The sequence below is a fragment of the Humulus lupulus genome, chromosome 3 (assembly GCF_963169125.1).
Source record: "Humulus lupulus chromosome 3, drHumLupu1.1, whole genome shotgun sequence".
Classification (NCBI taxonomy): Eukaryota; Viridiplantae; Streptophyta; class Magnoliopsida; order Rosales; family Cannabaceae; genus Humulus; species Humulus lupulus.
The window spans coordinates 141841636-141861641 of record NC_084795.1 but is presented as its reverse complement, the minus strand read 5'-3'; the positions used below and the strand labels follow the sequence as shown (position 1 = coordinate 141861641).

The window sequence follows — 20006 nt, the reverse complement described above, 5'->3', positions numbered from 1 at the left end:
ATTATAATCAATGAAATAAAAGTGTAATAATACTTATAAGTATGTTGATTCCCAAGTTTTATTGTTAGTAGAAATTAATTAAACTATCACTTTTTTTTCAAATTAGATTTTTTATTTAAGCACAAGTTATTATAAAAATATTGTATTTATCATCTCTTTTAAAATTATAATTTGAAAGTATTTAGTGTGAATCAATATAATAAAAAAAAAACAAAAATTCAATGAACATTACTTATAAGGCAAAACATAATATTTTTCTTCTAAGCTTGGATGTGCTCAATTTAATGGCACACCTTAATAAAAGAATATTATGATTTTGCACAAATAATGAACAAACTTTAAATAAGTTCCAACAATAAAAAATGCAAGGTATTAAAGATGAAAGAATATATTTGAAGAAGAAAAATCATAGACTTTATTATACAAAATGGGAAATCAACATACAAAATAAGCATTATCTAGTTACATATTGTTTCATCATCACCTTAATAATCTTAAAAATATTAGAAACTCATAACTAGAGTAGAAATTACAATACCAAACATATACATACTTGAAAGTGCTTTTGGAAAACACTTAAATAGAGAAGAGAAAGGTAGAGAGAAAGTGTAGAAAAGATGATAGTCCACAAAAAATTAAGCACCCTCAAATTCTCTTGAAGCTACCTATTTATAGCCAAAATAAAGTGTTGAAAATAGTCAATATAATTAACTAATTAAATTGAATTTTAAATGAAGAATAATATGACATAATTAGTGTAGAAAGATTTGAAGGGGAATTTTGGGTTGTAATGATTAATTTTGTAGTAAAAAGTGTAGAAAAGTTGGGTAAAAATAGTACTTTTGGACATTGGTGAGCTCAAGGAAAAGGGTCAGGTGGCTGGGCTGTTGTTGGGCTCACATTGGCTTGGCTACGAAGGGAAAGGAGCAGGCAGGCCTAGGAGGCAGCAGGAGGCGTGGAGAGGTGAAGGCGTGGGCTGGGCTTGGTGTTGTATGCAAACTGGGCCGAGAGTGGGGGTTGGGCTTTATAATACTTTCCCTCTTTTTTTCTTTTCTTTTTTAAAAAATAACACTTTTCCTTTCTTTTTAAGTTTATTATCTTATCTTTTTCTGAATTTTCTACCAAAAGATGCATCTTAATTCCTACAAAATAAATATTAACTAATTTAAAACTAAATATTTTCAATAATAAAATATACAACATAAGTTCCATGAAAATACTAAATAAAACTTAATTTACTTTAACATTTAAGTTCAATAAAATCACATTTTTAACTTTTAATCTAACAATACTAATTTCAAATAATTAAACTACAACATATTACAATAAAATATATAAAATCTAAAAAATTACAATATGACAACTAAATTCAAAATTACTTAAAAACTCAAAGACTAAGCAACAATTAACATAAAAAATGTGGTAAAATAACTCTATTTTCTAGACTTATCGAACCCCAAAACTTAATTTCTTGCTAGTCCTCAAGCAAAAGAAAATTAAAACACTTTATTGGTGATATACAAAGTATTTTCTCAAAAATTGCACGATGAAAATAATTCTAAAAAAAATTATGAATAAAAGTTAAGCTTATGTAATTAATTAACTTGTCATTTTTTTCTTTTAAAAATAGGTTTTTGAAAATTACTTTCCACTTAATCTTAAAGGAAATAAAAGTATTCTTGTTATGAAAGATTTAATTTTTGTTATAAGCAAAATTTCTTTTAAAAAAAAATTATTGATATTTTTAAGAGAACTAAACTAAAGATAGTTGAGATTTTTATCATTAAAAATGAAAAATATCACCAAAATATATATTTTTTTCAAAAAAAAAATTCCAAACAAAATAACACAACTTTTTTTTTTTCAAAAAAATAACACAAAACACAATAACATACTCTCCGAAGAATAATAACCATATCAACTCATTACCCCCAAACATAATTTCAACATTGTCCTCAATGTGTTAAAACACAAATAGAATTTTAAAAGTAAAAGAGTTTAGAATTTAGAATGGTCATACCTCGATATGATGCATTGTCAAGAGAGTAAAAGATACAAGAGACAAAAATTAAATCACACATAAAACAAACAAAACAAATAAAACACAAGTTACCAAGATCAATAACAATCAAAGAGCTTGGTAAAGAGGATCCTCAAGGAGGATCTCATCCACTTCATCAATTTTAATTCTAAAAATGGTTTTGATTTTTGTTCATTAACATTAAAAATATCACCGTTGTTAGGATTTTCAATTTCAATTGCTCCATGTGTGAAAACAACTCGAACAATATAAGGATCGATCCACTTAGAGGGTAATTTTCATGGGAATAGATGTACACGTGAGTTGTATCAAATGACTTTTCGACCTAGTGAAAAATATTTTCTCAATTTTTTTTTGTCATGGTAAAATTTCATATGATCCTTATACTTTTTTTAATAGTCATATTCATCATTCCTAATTTCTTCTAGCTCATTCAATTGAAGCTTTCTTTTCTCACCTGCCTTGTCTAAAGAGAAATTTAACTGCCTAATTCACTACAACAATATTTAGTATATATTACATTAAAGAATAGCATATATTTAGAAGTGCTATTATTGGTGTGGGATTAAAAACACACAGAAGGCATTTTGGTGCCATATGAATAATAAAACTCAGGCGCCAAAATGAATTTTTTTTTGTTAGTCTCATCTGCCAAATTCCATCTCTCACTCACGAAGATTTCTCTCAGCCTCCATCTCTCACTCACGAAGACTGACTCCGCCTTCTCTGCCCTCACGAAGACTCACTCCGCCCTCTCCGTCCTCTCAAATCTAAGTTACCCGAAAGATTTCTCTCAGCCTCCATCTCTCACTCACGAAGACTCACTCCGCCCTCTCCGCCCTCACAAAGACTCACTCCGCCCTCTCTGCCCTCACCGCCTCACGAAGTCTCTCTCTCGTCTCGTCTGTCCAAAGTGGAGCTCTTTCTCCGTCTCGTCTTCTCAACTCATCTCTGCCTCACGAAGACTCGCTCCAGAGTGGAGCTCTTTCTCCGCCTCACGAAGTCACGCTCCAGAGTGGAGCTTCTCTGCCTCACGCCCACTATCTCAGGTTCGTTTCTCTCATCCCTGATAATACAAATTGTTGGCTGAATGATGTAGATTGATATGATAAAAAACCCATCTTTGATAGAAACTAGATTGATATGTAATTTTAGATATTGTTATGTTCAATGTTCAAGAGAAACAGCTATGAAGAAAAGATGTAGAGATCGATTCATTTGAACTCGAACAACTTTTTTTATTTAATATACAATCACCTAAAATTTATTCATTCATTTTTATATTCAATATAAAATTCCAGTGGATATAATGTCAATCTCTCCAACATCTCAATCTACCAAACGGAAGAGTGTGGGCTAACAAATTTCTCAATAAAAATATTATAATTATAATAATAACAATATGTATATACCACCATTTATAAACTTAGAAAAACAATATCTAGACTCTACTAGTAAATATTATATCTAGACTTTATCAATATAGCTAATTAACGAGAATTATATTCTAAATATAGTCTCTATCCTAACTCAGTAAAAAGCATGAAATAAGGAGTTCATATAAGTATAACACCAAAGAAACCACCTTAAGTGAGTATAAGTATTGAAAACTTTTTTTTGAAATCTAGACACAACTGTAATTAATAGTTGAGAACCATAAGAAACACAATCCCCACAGCAAGGTGTATACATTTGTTTAATGTTGATGTGTTGTCCTCTTGTATTTGTCGGAGTTGATTTTGGCTTAAAGCCATCAATAAAATTGTGTAATATTTATAGTGACTTATTAAGTGAGATTAATTTTAATGAAATTTTGCTAGGAGATAGTTGTATATTTTCCATTTTCACTTTTCTCCTACTCTCTAATTCAACTATCTAATCTTACATTCTATAATGTATTCTAACCTCTCTTACACACTCACACATATACATATATAATACTTATAAGAGCTCTGCATGCTTGGATATTTATGAAATTGCTTAAACTCCAAATGGTATCTGTTAGTATTGATAATCTATAAAATTGTTTACACCACCTATATGTATGTATACATTGTATATATATACAGTTCAGACTCCACTAACATCATTTACAGATAGAGTGGGTCAACAAAATACAACACTTGGTAATGGTATATATATTGTGGCTATTTCCTTTTTTAGTATTTTATACCAGCCGTTTCTTATAACAAGTCAATTAATTCCTATCAGCTAGTTGGACTTTGATTTGTCTTTGTAGTGAGGTTTTAACAAATAGAATGTGATGTTTGATATTATTTGTTGTTTTGACCCTTACTAGATTGTCAAGGAACTGTGGATTCTTGCTCTTTTATTATCCACGTAATGGTGGAGTCTGATTTCTTATTTTTCATTCTAATTGCAGTCTAGGCAAAAAGCACTTGCAGACTTACAGCAAATGCAGAGCGTGCATGTAAGCATTATTATTACTTTTTTTTTTCTCTTTTCTGAACCAATTATTAGTTTAGTGATGATCTAGTGTGATATGTGCTATCAAATTGTAGATTTATTCATGTGATATATATACATATTTATGATGTAAGTGATATATTGTTAGTTTCATGATCAAATTGTAGAGTACTTAAATTAATAGGTGGATATTATTATTATTGGTTTTTTTAACCCCCCTCTCTCTCATGCTTATTGTATATTTTTGAGAGGCTGATAGTTTTGACCATGCACGACTTTCTTTTAGGATTCATGGAGTTTTAACTCAATCAATTGCTAATTAGCAAAGGCACATGTTCTTATTAATGTATAAAAATGTGGGACATGCCCCTCAAGTGGTTGTTCTTTTGGTTCACCAATCTTGAATTAGATCCTTAGTTCTTTTTTTCGAATAGAAAAGGAAATAGCACTGCAGAAGTATGCCTTATTATTTTTTGAGCAAAGTATATCCCAAGAGAACAGTATTTCGACTCTTTCCTATTTTGTTTATAACATTAGCTTTTAGTATGTTAACTGTTCATGCCTACTTGTCACTTAAAAAAAAAATACTTTGCTGCCAACAAATAAGTTCTCTTCAGTTGTAACTATCCTAATTTATAAGATATTTCTGCTTTTGTTTCGCTCAAGCAATATTCATCTTCAATATATAAACCGTGTGTTATTCCTGTGATTGGAGGGAGGCAGATTTATTTTTTTTTCCTATTCTACATTTACTTAGCTGAGACTGTTCCTATTGTTACTTATCTAAGTTTTACAATTTATTCAAATTTTAGCTTGAGAAGCTGAGTGACATACAGTGCCAACCTGAGTCACAGCTAAAGTTCATAACAGAGGCCTGGCTTCAGGTAAGATAATTTAACTTTTATTTCAAGGTACAGTTTCTTCACTCGAAGAAATGAAATAATGTTTTCCTTATTATTTTTTTTTCAGATCGTTGAGTGCAGGCGTGTTTTAAAATGGACATATGCTTATGGATATTATTTACCAGAGCATGAACATGCCAAGAGACAGTTCTTTGAGTACTTGCAAGGTTAGTAGTATTATTGAGCTTGATTCTAAACTTATCTTTGTTTTGCCCTCTTTTAAGTTTTAACTTTGGCTTTTTGTGCAGGTGAGGCAGAGTCTGGGTTGGAAAGACTTCATCAATGTGCAGAAAAGGAGCTACATGTTTACCTTAATGCAGAGGGCCAATCAAAAGACTTCAATGAGTTTCGCACAAAACTTGCGGGACTGACCAGGTAGTTGCCAAACCAAAAATTTACTTGGCTTTTTTCTTTGAATCAGAAGGTTCTGTGCAACATGCATATTAATATTAATTTGTCTATGTGTGTGAATAAATATCTATCTAAATATATAGGGAACTAGTTCGGTAGGGATGTTTTCCATATTGGCAGGGATCAATTTTTTGTATGAAAAATGGTATTTGTTATTTATTTGACATTGATGCTTTATCGATAAAGTGATTTATTATGACTGTTAGATTTAAATAAAATGGCCAAAATTGGTTTTCCTATTAATAGTGATAAAATAAAATTTCAATATGTAATGATTCCATATGTTTGTCTTTATTCATTGAAGAAGGCTTCTTTTGAGAAACTTGGTTGGAAGTGAATAATTACTGTACATTTTATTTCAAGTAAAAATGTAATTTGGAGTTCTTCTTTACAAGTATATATTCTGAATTGAATACTTGTTCAATCATCTTCTGAAAGTATTGAAACTTAAGCAATTAATTTGTAATGTCCAAGATTGCATGATGACATTTTTTGGTGTGACTGTCTAGGGTGTTATGATAACACATGGAAACATTGTAGCCACTGCTGCAGCAGTTATAACAGTCATTCTAGAACTAAATAGCAAAGATGTCTACTTGGCGTACTTGCCCCTGGCTCACGTTTTTGAATTGGCAGCTGAGGTACCCACATATGTTCTTTTACTTGTGCATGTTAGACACTAAAATTTTTTGTAACACACTCGTGACTTTCCAGTCTGTCATGGTGGCTACGGGATGTAGAATTGGTTATGGTTCCCCATTGACCTTAACAGACATATCAAACAAAATTAATAAGGGAACCAAGGGAGATGCTTCTGAATTAAAGCCAACTCTCATGGCAGCAGTTCCTACTATACTATTAATTATTTCATATTCTTGATATTTACAATAATTGAATTTGAGGTTTAACCTTGTTATTTAATACGATTAAAAGGTTAAATTATTGGATTGCAAACTCTACTAGATTAGTGTGTCCGCATGTGAAGTTATATGTCATACTTATATGCACGCAATCACTCGTCCAAATTCATTTAGATGCTAATACTTCCATATTTAGTTCCATGCTAGACTAACTATGCACTGTGAAATTCTTGCAATGGGTCGTGTTATTTTTCATTTCATGTGTATCTATTGCTTATTATTGCATACTTTTCTTTTTGGTTGATTATGCTTAAATAGGGCTCCTATTGGCCAAGGATATGGCTTGACAGAAACTTTTGCTGGAGCTGTTTTTTTTTAGGCAGATGACACAGCAGTGGGCCGTGTAGGGCCACCCCTTCCTTGTTGCTACATTAAGGTATATTAAGAGTTAATCATTTATGCGTTAATTTCATCTAATATAAATATTCAACTGATTGCTTTTTGATATAGTGGTTATATAATATTTTGTATTGATTGCTTTTAGCCAGGTCTTAATGAGAAATTAAAATGCATGAAGCAACATGCTTTTAGATCAGTTCACTTAATATTATTGACTTAGATTTAAAAGGAATGATTTCTTTTTTCTTATTATTTTTAAAATAGATTCTTATCAAAACATCCTTGTTGGAAACTCTGGCCTCAATTTCAGGCAGTGGCTGCATAACCATGTCATTATCAGACAAAGAATCTTCGACAGTACATAGCAGAGATTTCTTCATCAAAATGACTGGTTTATGGGTTTCGGTTTTCATTTCTTGTTATTCCTCTAGTGTCTTTACTCGTTCTTCCAGATGTTTTACATAATTAATGGCATCTCCCAGAACAGAAGTCCTGTCCATCTGTTAAGAGTTTACCATCATTTACAAATTTGAGAAATATTAATGGCTTTACATATATACAATGTAGTATTGAGATCCCATAAAAAGAAACTTATAGGATTATATAGTCATATCATGCTGAATTAATTGGCATAAAACTAGCAGTAAGTACCTTCTTTAGACCTGGAACCACAGCGAAAAGAGCCACTGCAAGAATTTTACCATTTAATTACATTAAATAATAACATGTTTTAAAAAACGTAACTAACTCATATTAATATACATTTATTATTTAGCAATAACCTTGATATATTTGTCAAAAAAATATAATACTAACATTCCATTTTGTCTCTCTCTCCATCTCTTTCTCTCTCATCCATTTCTCCTGTCACTCTCTTCGATTTCTGGCGATCACTCTCTCAATCTCAAGCTCTCATCGGCATGGGTATGTACTTCGAATCTTCACTTTTGCGATCTCCACTCATATTTTTTCCCAATTATAACCCTAATTCTCACTCTACTTATCATCTCTCCTTCAATTTCTCTTTCTGTTTTGTTTATCACTGAATCATTGATTTCGTTTCATTAGTTTTATCATTGCAAATATGATAATAATAATATGTGATATGGTGTGTTTCAGAATAAAAATGAGTAGGCTATTGATATTGTGGTTTGAGTATTTATTTTTTTATTTGAGCAGTAATCTAATTTGATTTGATTCAATAATTTTTGTGCTCTGTCTTGTTACATTGCCTTGTTTAAGCTCTGTTTTCTTATAATCATAATTCAGTTTCATCAGCTTTTTTATGTGATATGGTGTGCTTAACCTATGCATAATAACTGTTTTGATTTCTTATTATTTTTCTTGACCCTGTTTTTATTTTTGTTACCTTTTGGGGAACTGAGGCATTTATAAAGGGATCTCATATTTTCATCTCAGCTAGGTTTGGTTCATTTGGCTATTTTTTCACATTCAAGGTATTCATTATTGTAGAGAAAATGCTCAAGATAGAACAAACTTTCATGGATTTATCATTTCCCTTATTTGTATTGATAATAAATCTGATTTTTTTCATCCTTTTAAATTGGGATACAAATTGTTTTTGGTTTTTTGTTCTTTCTATGTGTGTTGTGTCTGCTTTTCTTTTTATTGTTGGTTTTATTTCAAACTGTTGCATTATTGTTGGCCTTTGCTATTAGTTTTTCTGCTGCTTTTGCTGCCTCTTGTCGTTGTATTTAAGATTTTTGTTGTTCTTTTTATTTTGTGAGCTCTAGTTTCCAAGGACTCTATAGTGGGTTTGGATAGTTTCTTGGTTGTAAGAGTTGTAATTTTTTTTAATGATGACTCCTAATTAAAGGTCGAATGATGTTGATAGTTTATTAATTGGTATGTAATTTTGCTTTCATTTTAGTGGCTTCATTGGATTTCAAATTGGAGGGAACTTTATTTGCAGCAGTTTGCAAGAGGTATGTTATCTTTTATTTTTGTTAAAATTCTTTGCAAATGTTAGAGGAGTTTGAATATCTTAGATATTCATCCATAGTGAAGTAGGTTCTGAGATTATTATTATTGTGTTCTGCGGTGATAATGGAAGGTTGAGAACTTGTGTGTATTAGTGAAGTAGGTTCTGAGAAATTTGTGTGCTGCGGCGAGATAAGGAAGAAAACTTGTGTGTTGTTTGAATATTTTGAATTGATAATGATTGATGGTTGATTAATAAATATGGTTCGAATGTTTTCTGATTTTCTGTTAGTTATTTGATGTATATCTAATAAACTTCAAAAGATTAGTAGGTGACAAGCCAAAAACATCAAACAGTGCAAATAAATCTTCTAAAGTACCTGTATACGTAGTTTATCAACTTCAATCATTAACAGAGATCCTAAATTCCAAGTGAGAATTTCCAAAGCATCTACATACTTTGCTTGTTGCTCCAAAATAGAAATGTATACCATCGTAAAGGCAATGTATGATCTCCCTCATTCTACAACTATTTCGTTGATCAATAAATGATGTGTTTGTGTCCTAGGTAGGCATGTTCATTCCTCAAATACATATTGCTGGATACATGCATATATGGACTTTGTGTTGAAAACATATACCCACAAATACAAATACTTTACATTTATAGCACATTCCTAAAGGTGTTTGATATACAAATGTATGCCATTTTGGGCAAAAGATAGTCCTCCTCAGTGGCCGCTTGAACCTCTGGTCCTTCATATTGCTCATCAAAGTCTTCATAATCAACAGCATCTTCAGCCTTCTCATCATAATCTATGTGTGAGAGAAACACAATGAACATAATCAAAAAGTTTGACAAAATGAAATGAGCTAAACCATAGACTTTAGAAAACATATTATTTATACATTATTTTATTTTGTTTAATAAGAACTAGACCCTACTATTGTCAAAGACAAAATATAAAGGAGATGAAAAGTCCACTGAAATCCAAATAACAAAAAATGCTCAATCTCTTGAAAAACCAAAAATGCAATTCCTGAATTCTTTTTAAAAAAATCACTGAGATGCCTACTTTAGCCCAAATAATATCAATCTCTTTTTCAATATTAAAAAATTTACCTTGTCCCTTTCTAAGCACAATGACCAACAAATAGCCATCACAACAGAATCCCACAGCTACTTTCTATTTTCGTTACCCACTCCTAAAAATTGAAACTTAACAAATTTACAGAGTACTGTAAAGTAATCCAAAAAGCCTCCAACTATAAATAGTTTTACATTTATCCACAATCTTTCAGAAAAAGGCAATGAATAAATAAATTATTGACTGTCTCATTGCTGGTTTTGTGCAAAACACCAGCTCTGAGACAGAGCAGAATGATCCTTTCCAATAGACATAGTGAGTTCCATTCATGTAGAAAGTAAACAGCAAAAATCTTAGGATTTAAAGTTGTCCTTTAAAAGTACTTCCTCAATTTCACAATCGTCCCAAAATCCAAGTCTTTCTTCTATTTATACCTTAACCCTCACCTGAATATGCAAATATTGTACGGTGAAGAATCATGTTGCTTCTAGGTTCTCCAAGTAAGAGTTTTCTATGACAGCTATTGTGATGTAATACTAGTGATCTACTTATGGGTTCAAATCAAAACATTACACTAAAGAAACTGAGAAATGCCAGGTTCCTCCAAAAGTATAAAGAAACTCTTCAACAGGAGTATAGCAATTTGGCATTCTATACTTGTCAGATATACACTTATAGGAACCAAAAATTCTACAAAGAAGTACACAGGATATGTAAAGCTACCTCACATATATATATTCTCTTAGTCACTAAGTAGACTAAGTGCTGGCACTAAGAGTATTCTCTTAGTCAACATATGTCTTTTATTTATTTATTTTTTGCTGGCAGTGGCTACTAAAACAGTCGTATGTAATGTAAAAATTCTACATTTTTATGGAGTGGAAAAAGTAAATATAAAATAATATGAGGATAAAAGTGGCAAAAATGGACCAAGAGATGCTTATCCACTCTTTTACTATTAGTATGACACTTTGAATTTTTATTTCTTTGATGCCAAGAATGATTGTTTATTTCTTTCTTTCTGACTTTTATTATAAGTTTTTTTTTGTGATAATTGATAATATGTTGTTATATATGATTTTTGTAACTCATCAAAATTCGTACTAATTATAGAAACGGTTGATCAGAAACTAGTCAAAGAGTTTGCCAAGTACAAGATATGTCACCTCCATCTACAAAAGGAAAGAGGCCAAAACACATACCTACATGAAAATTAGTTAAACTCCTCAATGAAAAGAGGAAGAGCTTTAGACTAAATTTGGAAATGGATAAGGTTGTTGAAGAGAGATATGGAGCAAGTGCACAAAGGATGATGAATTGAAGGATGGAGCAAGTTTCACGCATGGTTTACTTTTGTGTATCTTGTAATGTTTCTATTTTTCATTTTTTAAGTAAAAATTGTTCAAGATTATAAAACTTTATTATGTTATGCTTTCAAACTTAAGTTAGAACTAATATCTCATGAAGTAGACACATTCATGGTTTGAATTAGTTATTGTTTAATGTAATACTTATGGTTTATCAATCTATTGAGAATTGCATTTTATGATTAATTTTGAATTTTTTTTTATCAAAATACATTAATGAAAATCTTTTAATTAAAAAGAAAACCATATAAGTATACTTATCAAAATAAAATTTAAAATTTTATTACTATATGTTATGATTTAAAAACATATTATAAGCGTAAAAAATCGTTATGGTTTATATAATATAACAAACTAAAAATGTTATAAAATTAATCAAATGTAACAGTTGAAAAGTGTTATGAAAAAAGTACAAGATTAAACTTCAAATTTATAACCAAAAACTCTATCTAAATGTTATTATTTGAATATTATAGCACCTAAAAATGTGTTATTGAATAGTTTAAGATAACATCGAACATAACATTCAAAAATTGTTATAGAAAAGACTGGACTTTTAATAACAGGGGCTATGTTAGCATTTTCAGAAGTGCTATGAATAGTCCCGGTTAGCAGTTTTTAAGTGTTATGAATACTGTTTTTTCTTGTAGTGATTGCCTAATAAGCTGTATGTTCCAATTCAATAAGTAAGTGGCATGCCTTCCCATACACAATTCTGTAGGGTGACATGCGAATCGACATTTTGTATGCAGTACAATATGCCCATAAAGCATCGGTTAGTTTTAAGGACCAATCTTTCCTAGTTGGAATAACAGTTTTCTATAAAATGTTCTTAACTTCCCTATCAGACACTTCAACTTGACCACTATTTTGTCGGTGATATGGTGTTGGGACTTTATGTGTAATGCCATATTAATTTCATCAAATATTCAAATGACTTATTACAAAAGTGTGTACCGTTATCACTAATGATAGCGCATGGTGAACCAAAACGGGAAAAATATATTTTCTTTCAAAAACCCAAGCAAAACTTTGTCGTCATTAGTGTGACATGCATAGCCTCAACCCATTTAGACACATAATCAACTCCAACAAGAATATAAAAATTACTAAAAGTGTTAGGAAATGGTCCCATAAAATAAATGCCCTAAACATCAAATATGTCAATGATAAGAATAAGATTTAAAGCATCATGTTTCATCTTGTTAAACTTCCTAACTTTTCGAAACGTTCACAAGCTTTACAATAAACATATGTATTGCGAAAGACAGTAGGCCAATAAAAACCACATTGTAAAATGTTAGCAGTTGTTTTCTTACCACTAAAATATCCTCCACATGCATGATCATGACAAAAAGATATGATTTTAGATTGGTCACAATTTAGAATGCATCTTCTAATTATTTGATCAGGGCAGTATTTAAACAAGTAATGATCATCCCAGATAAAAAATTTCACCTTAGAATAGAATTTAGATTTATCATGCTTAGACCAATAAGATGGTATTTCTTTAGTGACCAAATAATTAACAATATCACCATACCAAGGCAAGGATGAAACATTCATCAATTGTTCAACAGGAAATGTTTCAGTGATAGGCGTGTATTCATGAGTAGTTTCAACAACTAGCCTAGACAAATGATCAGCAACAACATTTTCATATCCTTTTTTATCACGTATTTCTAAGTCGAATTCTTGTAAAAGAAGGATCCAACAAATCAAATGAGATTTAACATCCTTTTTTCACAATAGATATTTTAATGTAGCATAATCAAAATAGACAATAATTTTAGATCCTAACAGATAAGACCTAAAATACTCCACTGCAAAAACAACAACAATCAATTCTTTTTCGCTTGTAGAGTAATTTAATTGAGCATCATTTAAAGTTTTGCTAGCATAGTATATCACATGAGGTATCTTTTCAAGTCGTTGTCCTAAGATAGCACTTATAGCATAATCGGAAACATCACACATTATTTCAAAAGGTATTTTTCAATCAGGAGGTCGAATAATTGGTGCAATAGTCAAAAGTTTTTTTAATTTCTCAAAGGCAACATGGCCATCATTATCAAAGAGAAAATCATTTTATTTTCCAAGAAAGCAACATAAAGGCCAATAAATTTTGCTAAAGTCTTTTATAAATCTTCTATAGTAACCGACATGGCCTAAGAATGATCTAATTTGTTTCACAGTTTTAGGTGGGGGAAGTTTTGAAATTAGATCAAATTTAGCTTTATCAAGTTCTATTTCCTCAAATGAAATCACATGTCCTACAACAATTCCATTTTTAACCATTAAATAGCATTTTTCCCAATTAAGCACAAGGTTTTTCTCTTTACAAAGAATCAAAACAAGAGAATGATGTTTTAAATGTATATCGTAAGCGCACGAATTGTATACATTGTATAGAGTTCGTGTAAGCAAGGATGTCGAACTGAAAGTAGTTATCTAAAATAAAAAAGAAACTATTTTAAATAAATTGTAACATAGCTACAAAGATTGATAATGTTTAATATCAAGAAAATAAAATAGAAGATAGATGATAAAGATATTTAAGACAAGAAAAATAAACAAATTATGATTTGTAAACAAAATGTAAAAGAAAGATTATTAAGGTATTACAATCCATGAAATGTAAGTTTAATAATACTATATATTGATTTCCAAGTTTTATTTATTGTAGAAATTAATCAAACTATAACTTTTTTCAAATTATATTTTTAATTTAAGCACAAGTTATTATAGAAATATAAGATTTATCTTCACTTTTAAAATTATAATTTCAAAGTATTTAGTGTGAATCAATCTGATGAAACAACAAAGAAATCAAAGAACATTACTTATTAGGAAACACATAATATTTTTGTACTAAGCTTGGATGTGCTCAATTTACTAACACACCTTAATCAAAGAATATTATGGTTTTGCACAATGAAAAACAAAGTGTAAATATGTTCCAACAATAAAAAAATACAATGTATTAAAGATGAAAGAAGATATTTGAAGAAGAAAATCCATAAACTTTATTGCACAAAATGAGAAATCAACATTTAAAATAAGCATTATCTAGTTACATATTGTTTCATTATCACCTTAATAATCTTAAAAAGATTAGAAACTCATAGATATAGTGAAAATTACAATGGAAAAGAGATAAATACTTTAAAATTCTCTTGAAAAATACTAAATTGGAGAAGAGAATGGTAGAGAGAAAGTGTAGAAAAGATGATAGTCCACAAACAATAAAGCACCCCAAAATGCTCTTGGAACTACCTATTTATTGCCAAAATAAAGTGTTTAAAATAATCAATTTATATTAATTAAATAGATTAATTTAAATTTTAAATGAAGAATAATATAGCATAATTAGTGTAAAAAGGTGTGAAGATGAATTTTGGGGTGTGATGATTAATTTTGTAGTAAAAAGTGCTGAAAAGTTGGCTAAAAATGATATTTTTGGACATTGTGGGACAAGGGACAAGGAGACCATTTGTGGGCTCAAGGAAAAGGGGTAGGTGGCTAGGATACTGCTGGGCACCTGTTGGCCTGGCTAGGAAGGGAAAGGAGCAGGCGGGTCGTGGGACATCTGGAACAAAGGAGTGCTGGTGGCTTGCCTAGGCCTGGCTGGGAACAAAATGGAGTAGGCAGGCCTGGGAGGCAGTCAAAGGCATCTAGGCTTCGGGCCGTGGAGAGGTGCAAGAAAGGGTTGGACCTAGTGCTGTCTGCAAACTGAGCCGAGAGTGGGGGCTAGCTTGATAATACTTTCACCATTTTAATCTTTTCTTTCTTCAAAAATAACACTTTTCCTTTTTTTTTCTTCAGTTTGTTATCTTTTCTTTTTTCTGAATTTTCCACCAAAAGATGCATTATGATTCCTACAAAATAAAGATAAACTAAAATATAACTAAATATTTTAAATAATAAAATAAAAAACATAAGTTCCATGAAAATACCAATTAAAACTTAATTTACTTTAACATTTAAGCTCAATAAAATAACATTTTTAACTTTTATTCTGACAACACTAATTTCAAATAATTAAACTAGAACATATTAAAATAAAATATCTATAAAAACATATAACAATAAAAAAAAATTACAATAGGACAAATAAATTTAAAATTACTTAAAAATTCAATAAATTATTTAAAAGCTCAAAGACTAAGCCACAAATTAGCATAAAAATCTGGTAAAATAACTCTATTTTGTGGAGTTATCACCTTGGCCTCTTCCACCTCAGCTTTGATCCGAGCGATATCTCGGATCTGAGCCATGCAAGACTACAACCAATGATTAATGATGGGCCAGTTTGTGAAAAACTGGAACTAAAGGAGGAGGATCAGGATAGGACTTACAGTCAGAGTCATCCCAAACGCAGAGTCGAGAACGGTCGCCGAGGGTTTTGCCTATATGGCTTGCAGCTCTTTAGATTTGACCAGGTTTTCATGCTTCATCATATGGTTCATCTTCTCCTGGAGTAAACCGCGTAGGGTTTCAGGATGTTTCCCGACCTAGAAGAGAGGACCTAGGATCACGATAGTTGGGGCTGCAACTTGAACGACCTGTGGGATATACACAGGATCATGAGGAAGTTGTGGGGAGGAGCATCTTGGGTCGTAATCACAGAGGGCTGGAATTGCTTCTGGGTGGATTTGGTCCCCTTGGTTTTGGCTTGGGATCCAGCAGCAGCTCTAGTTGTAGATGTAGTTTTCTTCAATATTCTCGACCTCTTGACGACAGTGTCGGTGTCAAAGATGTCCTTGAGGCTCATATCCTTTCCTGCAAAGAGGAATTGAAAAGTTAGAACACATTCTTATAATTATAATTGTGTAAACAACAAAAAGAAACAAAACAAGAACCCTAACCTCCGAACTAGAGGAGGAAACTACTACGATCAATTCTGGATTATGGACTACGATAGTCAGAACCTCTAATTCTTGGATTCTTAGGGGAGGGAGAGATTATAACATTACTATTTCTCGTAACCTATGATTGACCCAAAACGGGTATGTTTTAAATATTTATAAATCGCAACCGCACGAATCATTAATATAGAATAGTGATCGTGTAAGCAAGGATGTCGAAGCCAAAGGAGTTGTCTAAAATCGAAAAGAAAACTATTTTAAACCAAAATTAACAAATTCTAACCTAGCTCCAAAGATTGATGAGATTTTTGTATAATGAAACTAAAATAAAAGACAATAATAAAGAAATTTAAGACAATAAATACTTAAATTTATAATTGTAAGCAAGATGGTAGAAGAAAGATTATTAGGATAATGAAATCCAAAAAATATAAGTTCAATAATATTTATAAGTACATTGATTCCCAAGTTTTAGTGATAGTTAAAATAAATCAAACTATCATTTTAAAAATAGATTTATAATTTTAAGCACAAATTACTTCTAAAAAGATAGGATTTTTCTTCACTTTTTAAAAAGTATAATTTCAAAGTATTTAATGTGAATCAACCTAAGGAAACAACAAAAAATCAAATAATATTATTGTACGCCCTAAATATCCACGGGCTATTAGCGAGCTGAGAAAGGGCATAATTATATCAGCCACGTGGATATCATGTCCTCGGAGCTGCTGTTACAAGGTCCTACCTCTTCAGCTCGAGGTAACCTAAGGCTTAATGGAGATTACTAAAGAATCGAGTCCGAAGTATGGACGCCACGGGCTGAGACTACATCAAGCTCAAGATACGAGCTTGAGTTGGCACCTCTGACCCCTTATAATGTCAACCACGCAATGTAAACATGCATATATCAGACATAACGTGTCTGATCCATCCCTGAATTCTCGAACACGCAGCATAAACGTGCGTGTTCAGGCACCCACGACTGGGTTGGGCCGTGCGACCCATTATCCCCCTTACCTTTTAATTAGACCACACTTCATTGTCAGGTTTTAGGAATTAATCATGAATGTCACAGAAGTGACATGATGGACAAGAAGGTCACAGGATGACCTCCCTTGCCAACCCCCAGGTGTCCTCTCCCTATAAATATGGAGACCCTGGGAGTTGCAAGGGGTTGGATTCTAATCTGCAAAGAAATACCCCATAAAGTATATCAAAAAGATATCAATAATAGTGGATGGTGGACTAGAAGATTTTTAACCTTTGAACCACCTAAAAAAGTATTCATGTTATCATTTTATTTTGAGATCATTCATCTATTACGGTTCATTATTTAGCACTAATCCTGCTCTTTATTTTATTAATTATCTGTTGCCGAAGAACCGCGTCAACAATTATTTATAAGGCAAAACATAATATTTTTGTTCTAAGCATTGGATGTGTACAATTTAATGACACATCATACACAAAGATTATTATGTTTTTGCACTAATGAAGAACAAAGCGTAAATATGTGCTAACAATCCAAAATACATGATATTTAAGATGAAAGAAGATATTTGAAGAAGAAAATCCATAAACTATTTTGCACATAATGGGAAATCAACAAGCAACATAAATACTATCTAGTTACATATTGTTTAATTATCACCTTAATAATCTTAAAAAGATTAGAAACTCATAACTAGAATAGAAAATACAAACAAAAAAATTACAAACATAACTTAGGAAAATTTGGAGGAAAACCCCCAAATTGTTCCTCTAAAAATACTTAGAAAATTAACCAAAAAGAAGAAGAAGATGAAGAGAATAGAGAGGTTTGAATGTGTAGAAACTTTGTGGTATAACCTCTCCCAAAATGAGCACACCATAATGGTCTTGAAAATTCCCTATTTATAGCCAAAATGAGAGTATTAAAATATTCAATTTAAATTCATTAAATTGATTAAATTATTAAAATTAATAATAATATGGAAAATAGGTGTAAATTATAGGGTGCAATGATGATTTAGGGGTAAAATATGCAAAAAAGTTTGGGTAAAAAGTTGGCATTTTTGGCAAAGGGGACAAGGGAACATATATGCTTTTGTTGGGCTCAAAAAATGGAAAAAGGCAGCTTTGTGGTGGCTGTTGGCAGATGGGCTAGGCAGCTCTGGCATGGTGGGCTTGGTTGGGCCTGGTGTGAATTGGGCCAGGCGTGGTGGAGCTTTGGGGTAGCTGCTTGGGTGAAGGCAGAGGTGGTGAAGCAGCTGAAGGAGGCCATGCGAGCCTAGTGAGCTGATGGGCTGTGGGTCTGGCGTGGTGGAGCTTTGGGGTAGCTGCTTGGGTGAAGGCAGAGGTGGTGAAGCAACTGAAGGAGGCCATGCGGGCCTGGTGAGCTGATGGGCCGTGGGCCTGGATGGTGATGCCATTTCCCTTGCCTTTCTCTCAAAAAGGCCACTTCTTTCTTTTGATTTCCTTTAAACAAAAAAAATGAAAATTAATTTCTGTAAAATAGGATAAATTAACTGCAAATAAAATATTTTCAACATACAAATATATCTCATTAATTTAAAGAAAATATTAATTTAAACTTAATTTGTTTTGACAGTTAAGTTGAATAAATCTACATTTACTTTTACCACTAAACACACAACAATAATTCAAATAATTAAACTACAACATATTTTACAACAAAATAGCTATAAAAGCACACAAAAATATATAAAATCAAAATAAACCAATAAATTCAAAATTACTTTAAAACGTAATAAATCAATTAAAAACTCAAGAATTAAGCAACAATTAGCACATAAAAAGTGGTAAAATAACTCTATTTTGTAGAGTTATCACATCCCCAAACTTAATATTTTGCTAGTCCTCGAGCAAAAGAAAAATTAAAAACACACACATTTTTTTTTATTTGGCGATGTCTAATGTTTTTGCCAAAAATAACATAATGAAAATAGTTCAAAGAAAAACACAAATAAAAGTAAAGCTTATGTAATTAATTTGAAAGTTAAAATTATTTTCAAAATAAAAATTTTAACATACAAACACAAAAACATCAAATCATCATGTGAACATTTAGACAAGCTTATGCAAACAAAAATAAATTAAATCTCAAGAGATAATCAAGCAAATTCTAGGATTTTTCAAAAAAAAAATTAGAGATTTAAATAATTCAATGTTTAAATAAACTTTGTCCAAATATCACAATAATTCATATAGAATAGAAAAGTGTCATATAATGAAAAAAAAATCTATAATTAAACCAAACTAACTCAAACATTAAAAACAAATCTTAAGATTTATTTATATTTTTCTAAGAACTAAGAACAATTTTAATCATAATTCTTATCATTGGAAAATGAAAATCACCAATATTTTTTCAAACAAACCACAGAAAATAATTTTTTTTAACATTATATAACAAATGAAAATCACATAAAAACAAAAAAGAAAAACAAATAAAGAAAATATATTTTTTCTTTTGAATTTTACAACAAATGAAAAACTTGCAAAAACACTAAGAAAAATATATATACAATACCCCCAAACTTAAATGAAACATTGTCCTCAATGAGTAATAAAATGGAAAAAATTAAGAATTACTCCCTTGGATGTATGCTTCCTTGATTTGACTACTTTGTTTTCTTCTCTTCTTTTCTTTTTGGGCAATAAGTTTCGTTCAAGCTTTTTGGAATTTGAAAAATATGAAGC

At 31.0% G+C, this 20006-nt stretch overlaps 1 protein-coding gene across 1 annotated transcript; it reads left to right on the top strand.

The window, feature by feature from the left end:
- The first annotated feature begins 4388 nt into the window (after nucleotides 1–4388).
- On the top strand, nucleotides 4389–5749 carry LOC133825108 (probable E3 ubiquitin-protein ligase ARI7). The gene is made up of 4 exons (XM_062258098.1): nucleotides 4389–4472; nucleotides 5281–5352; nucleotides 5438–5537; nucleotides 5619–5749. Exons 1-4 carry the CDS (start codon nucleotides 4458–4460, stop codon nucleotides 5747–5749), a joined length of 318 nt encoding a protein of 105 aa, XP_062114082.1. The 5' UTR covers nucleotides 4389–4457.
- The last annotated feature ends 14257 nt before the right edge of the window (nucleotides 5750–20006 follow it).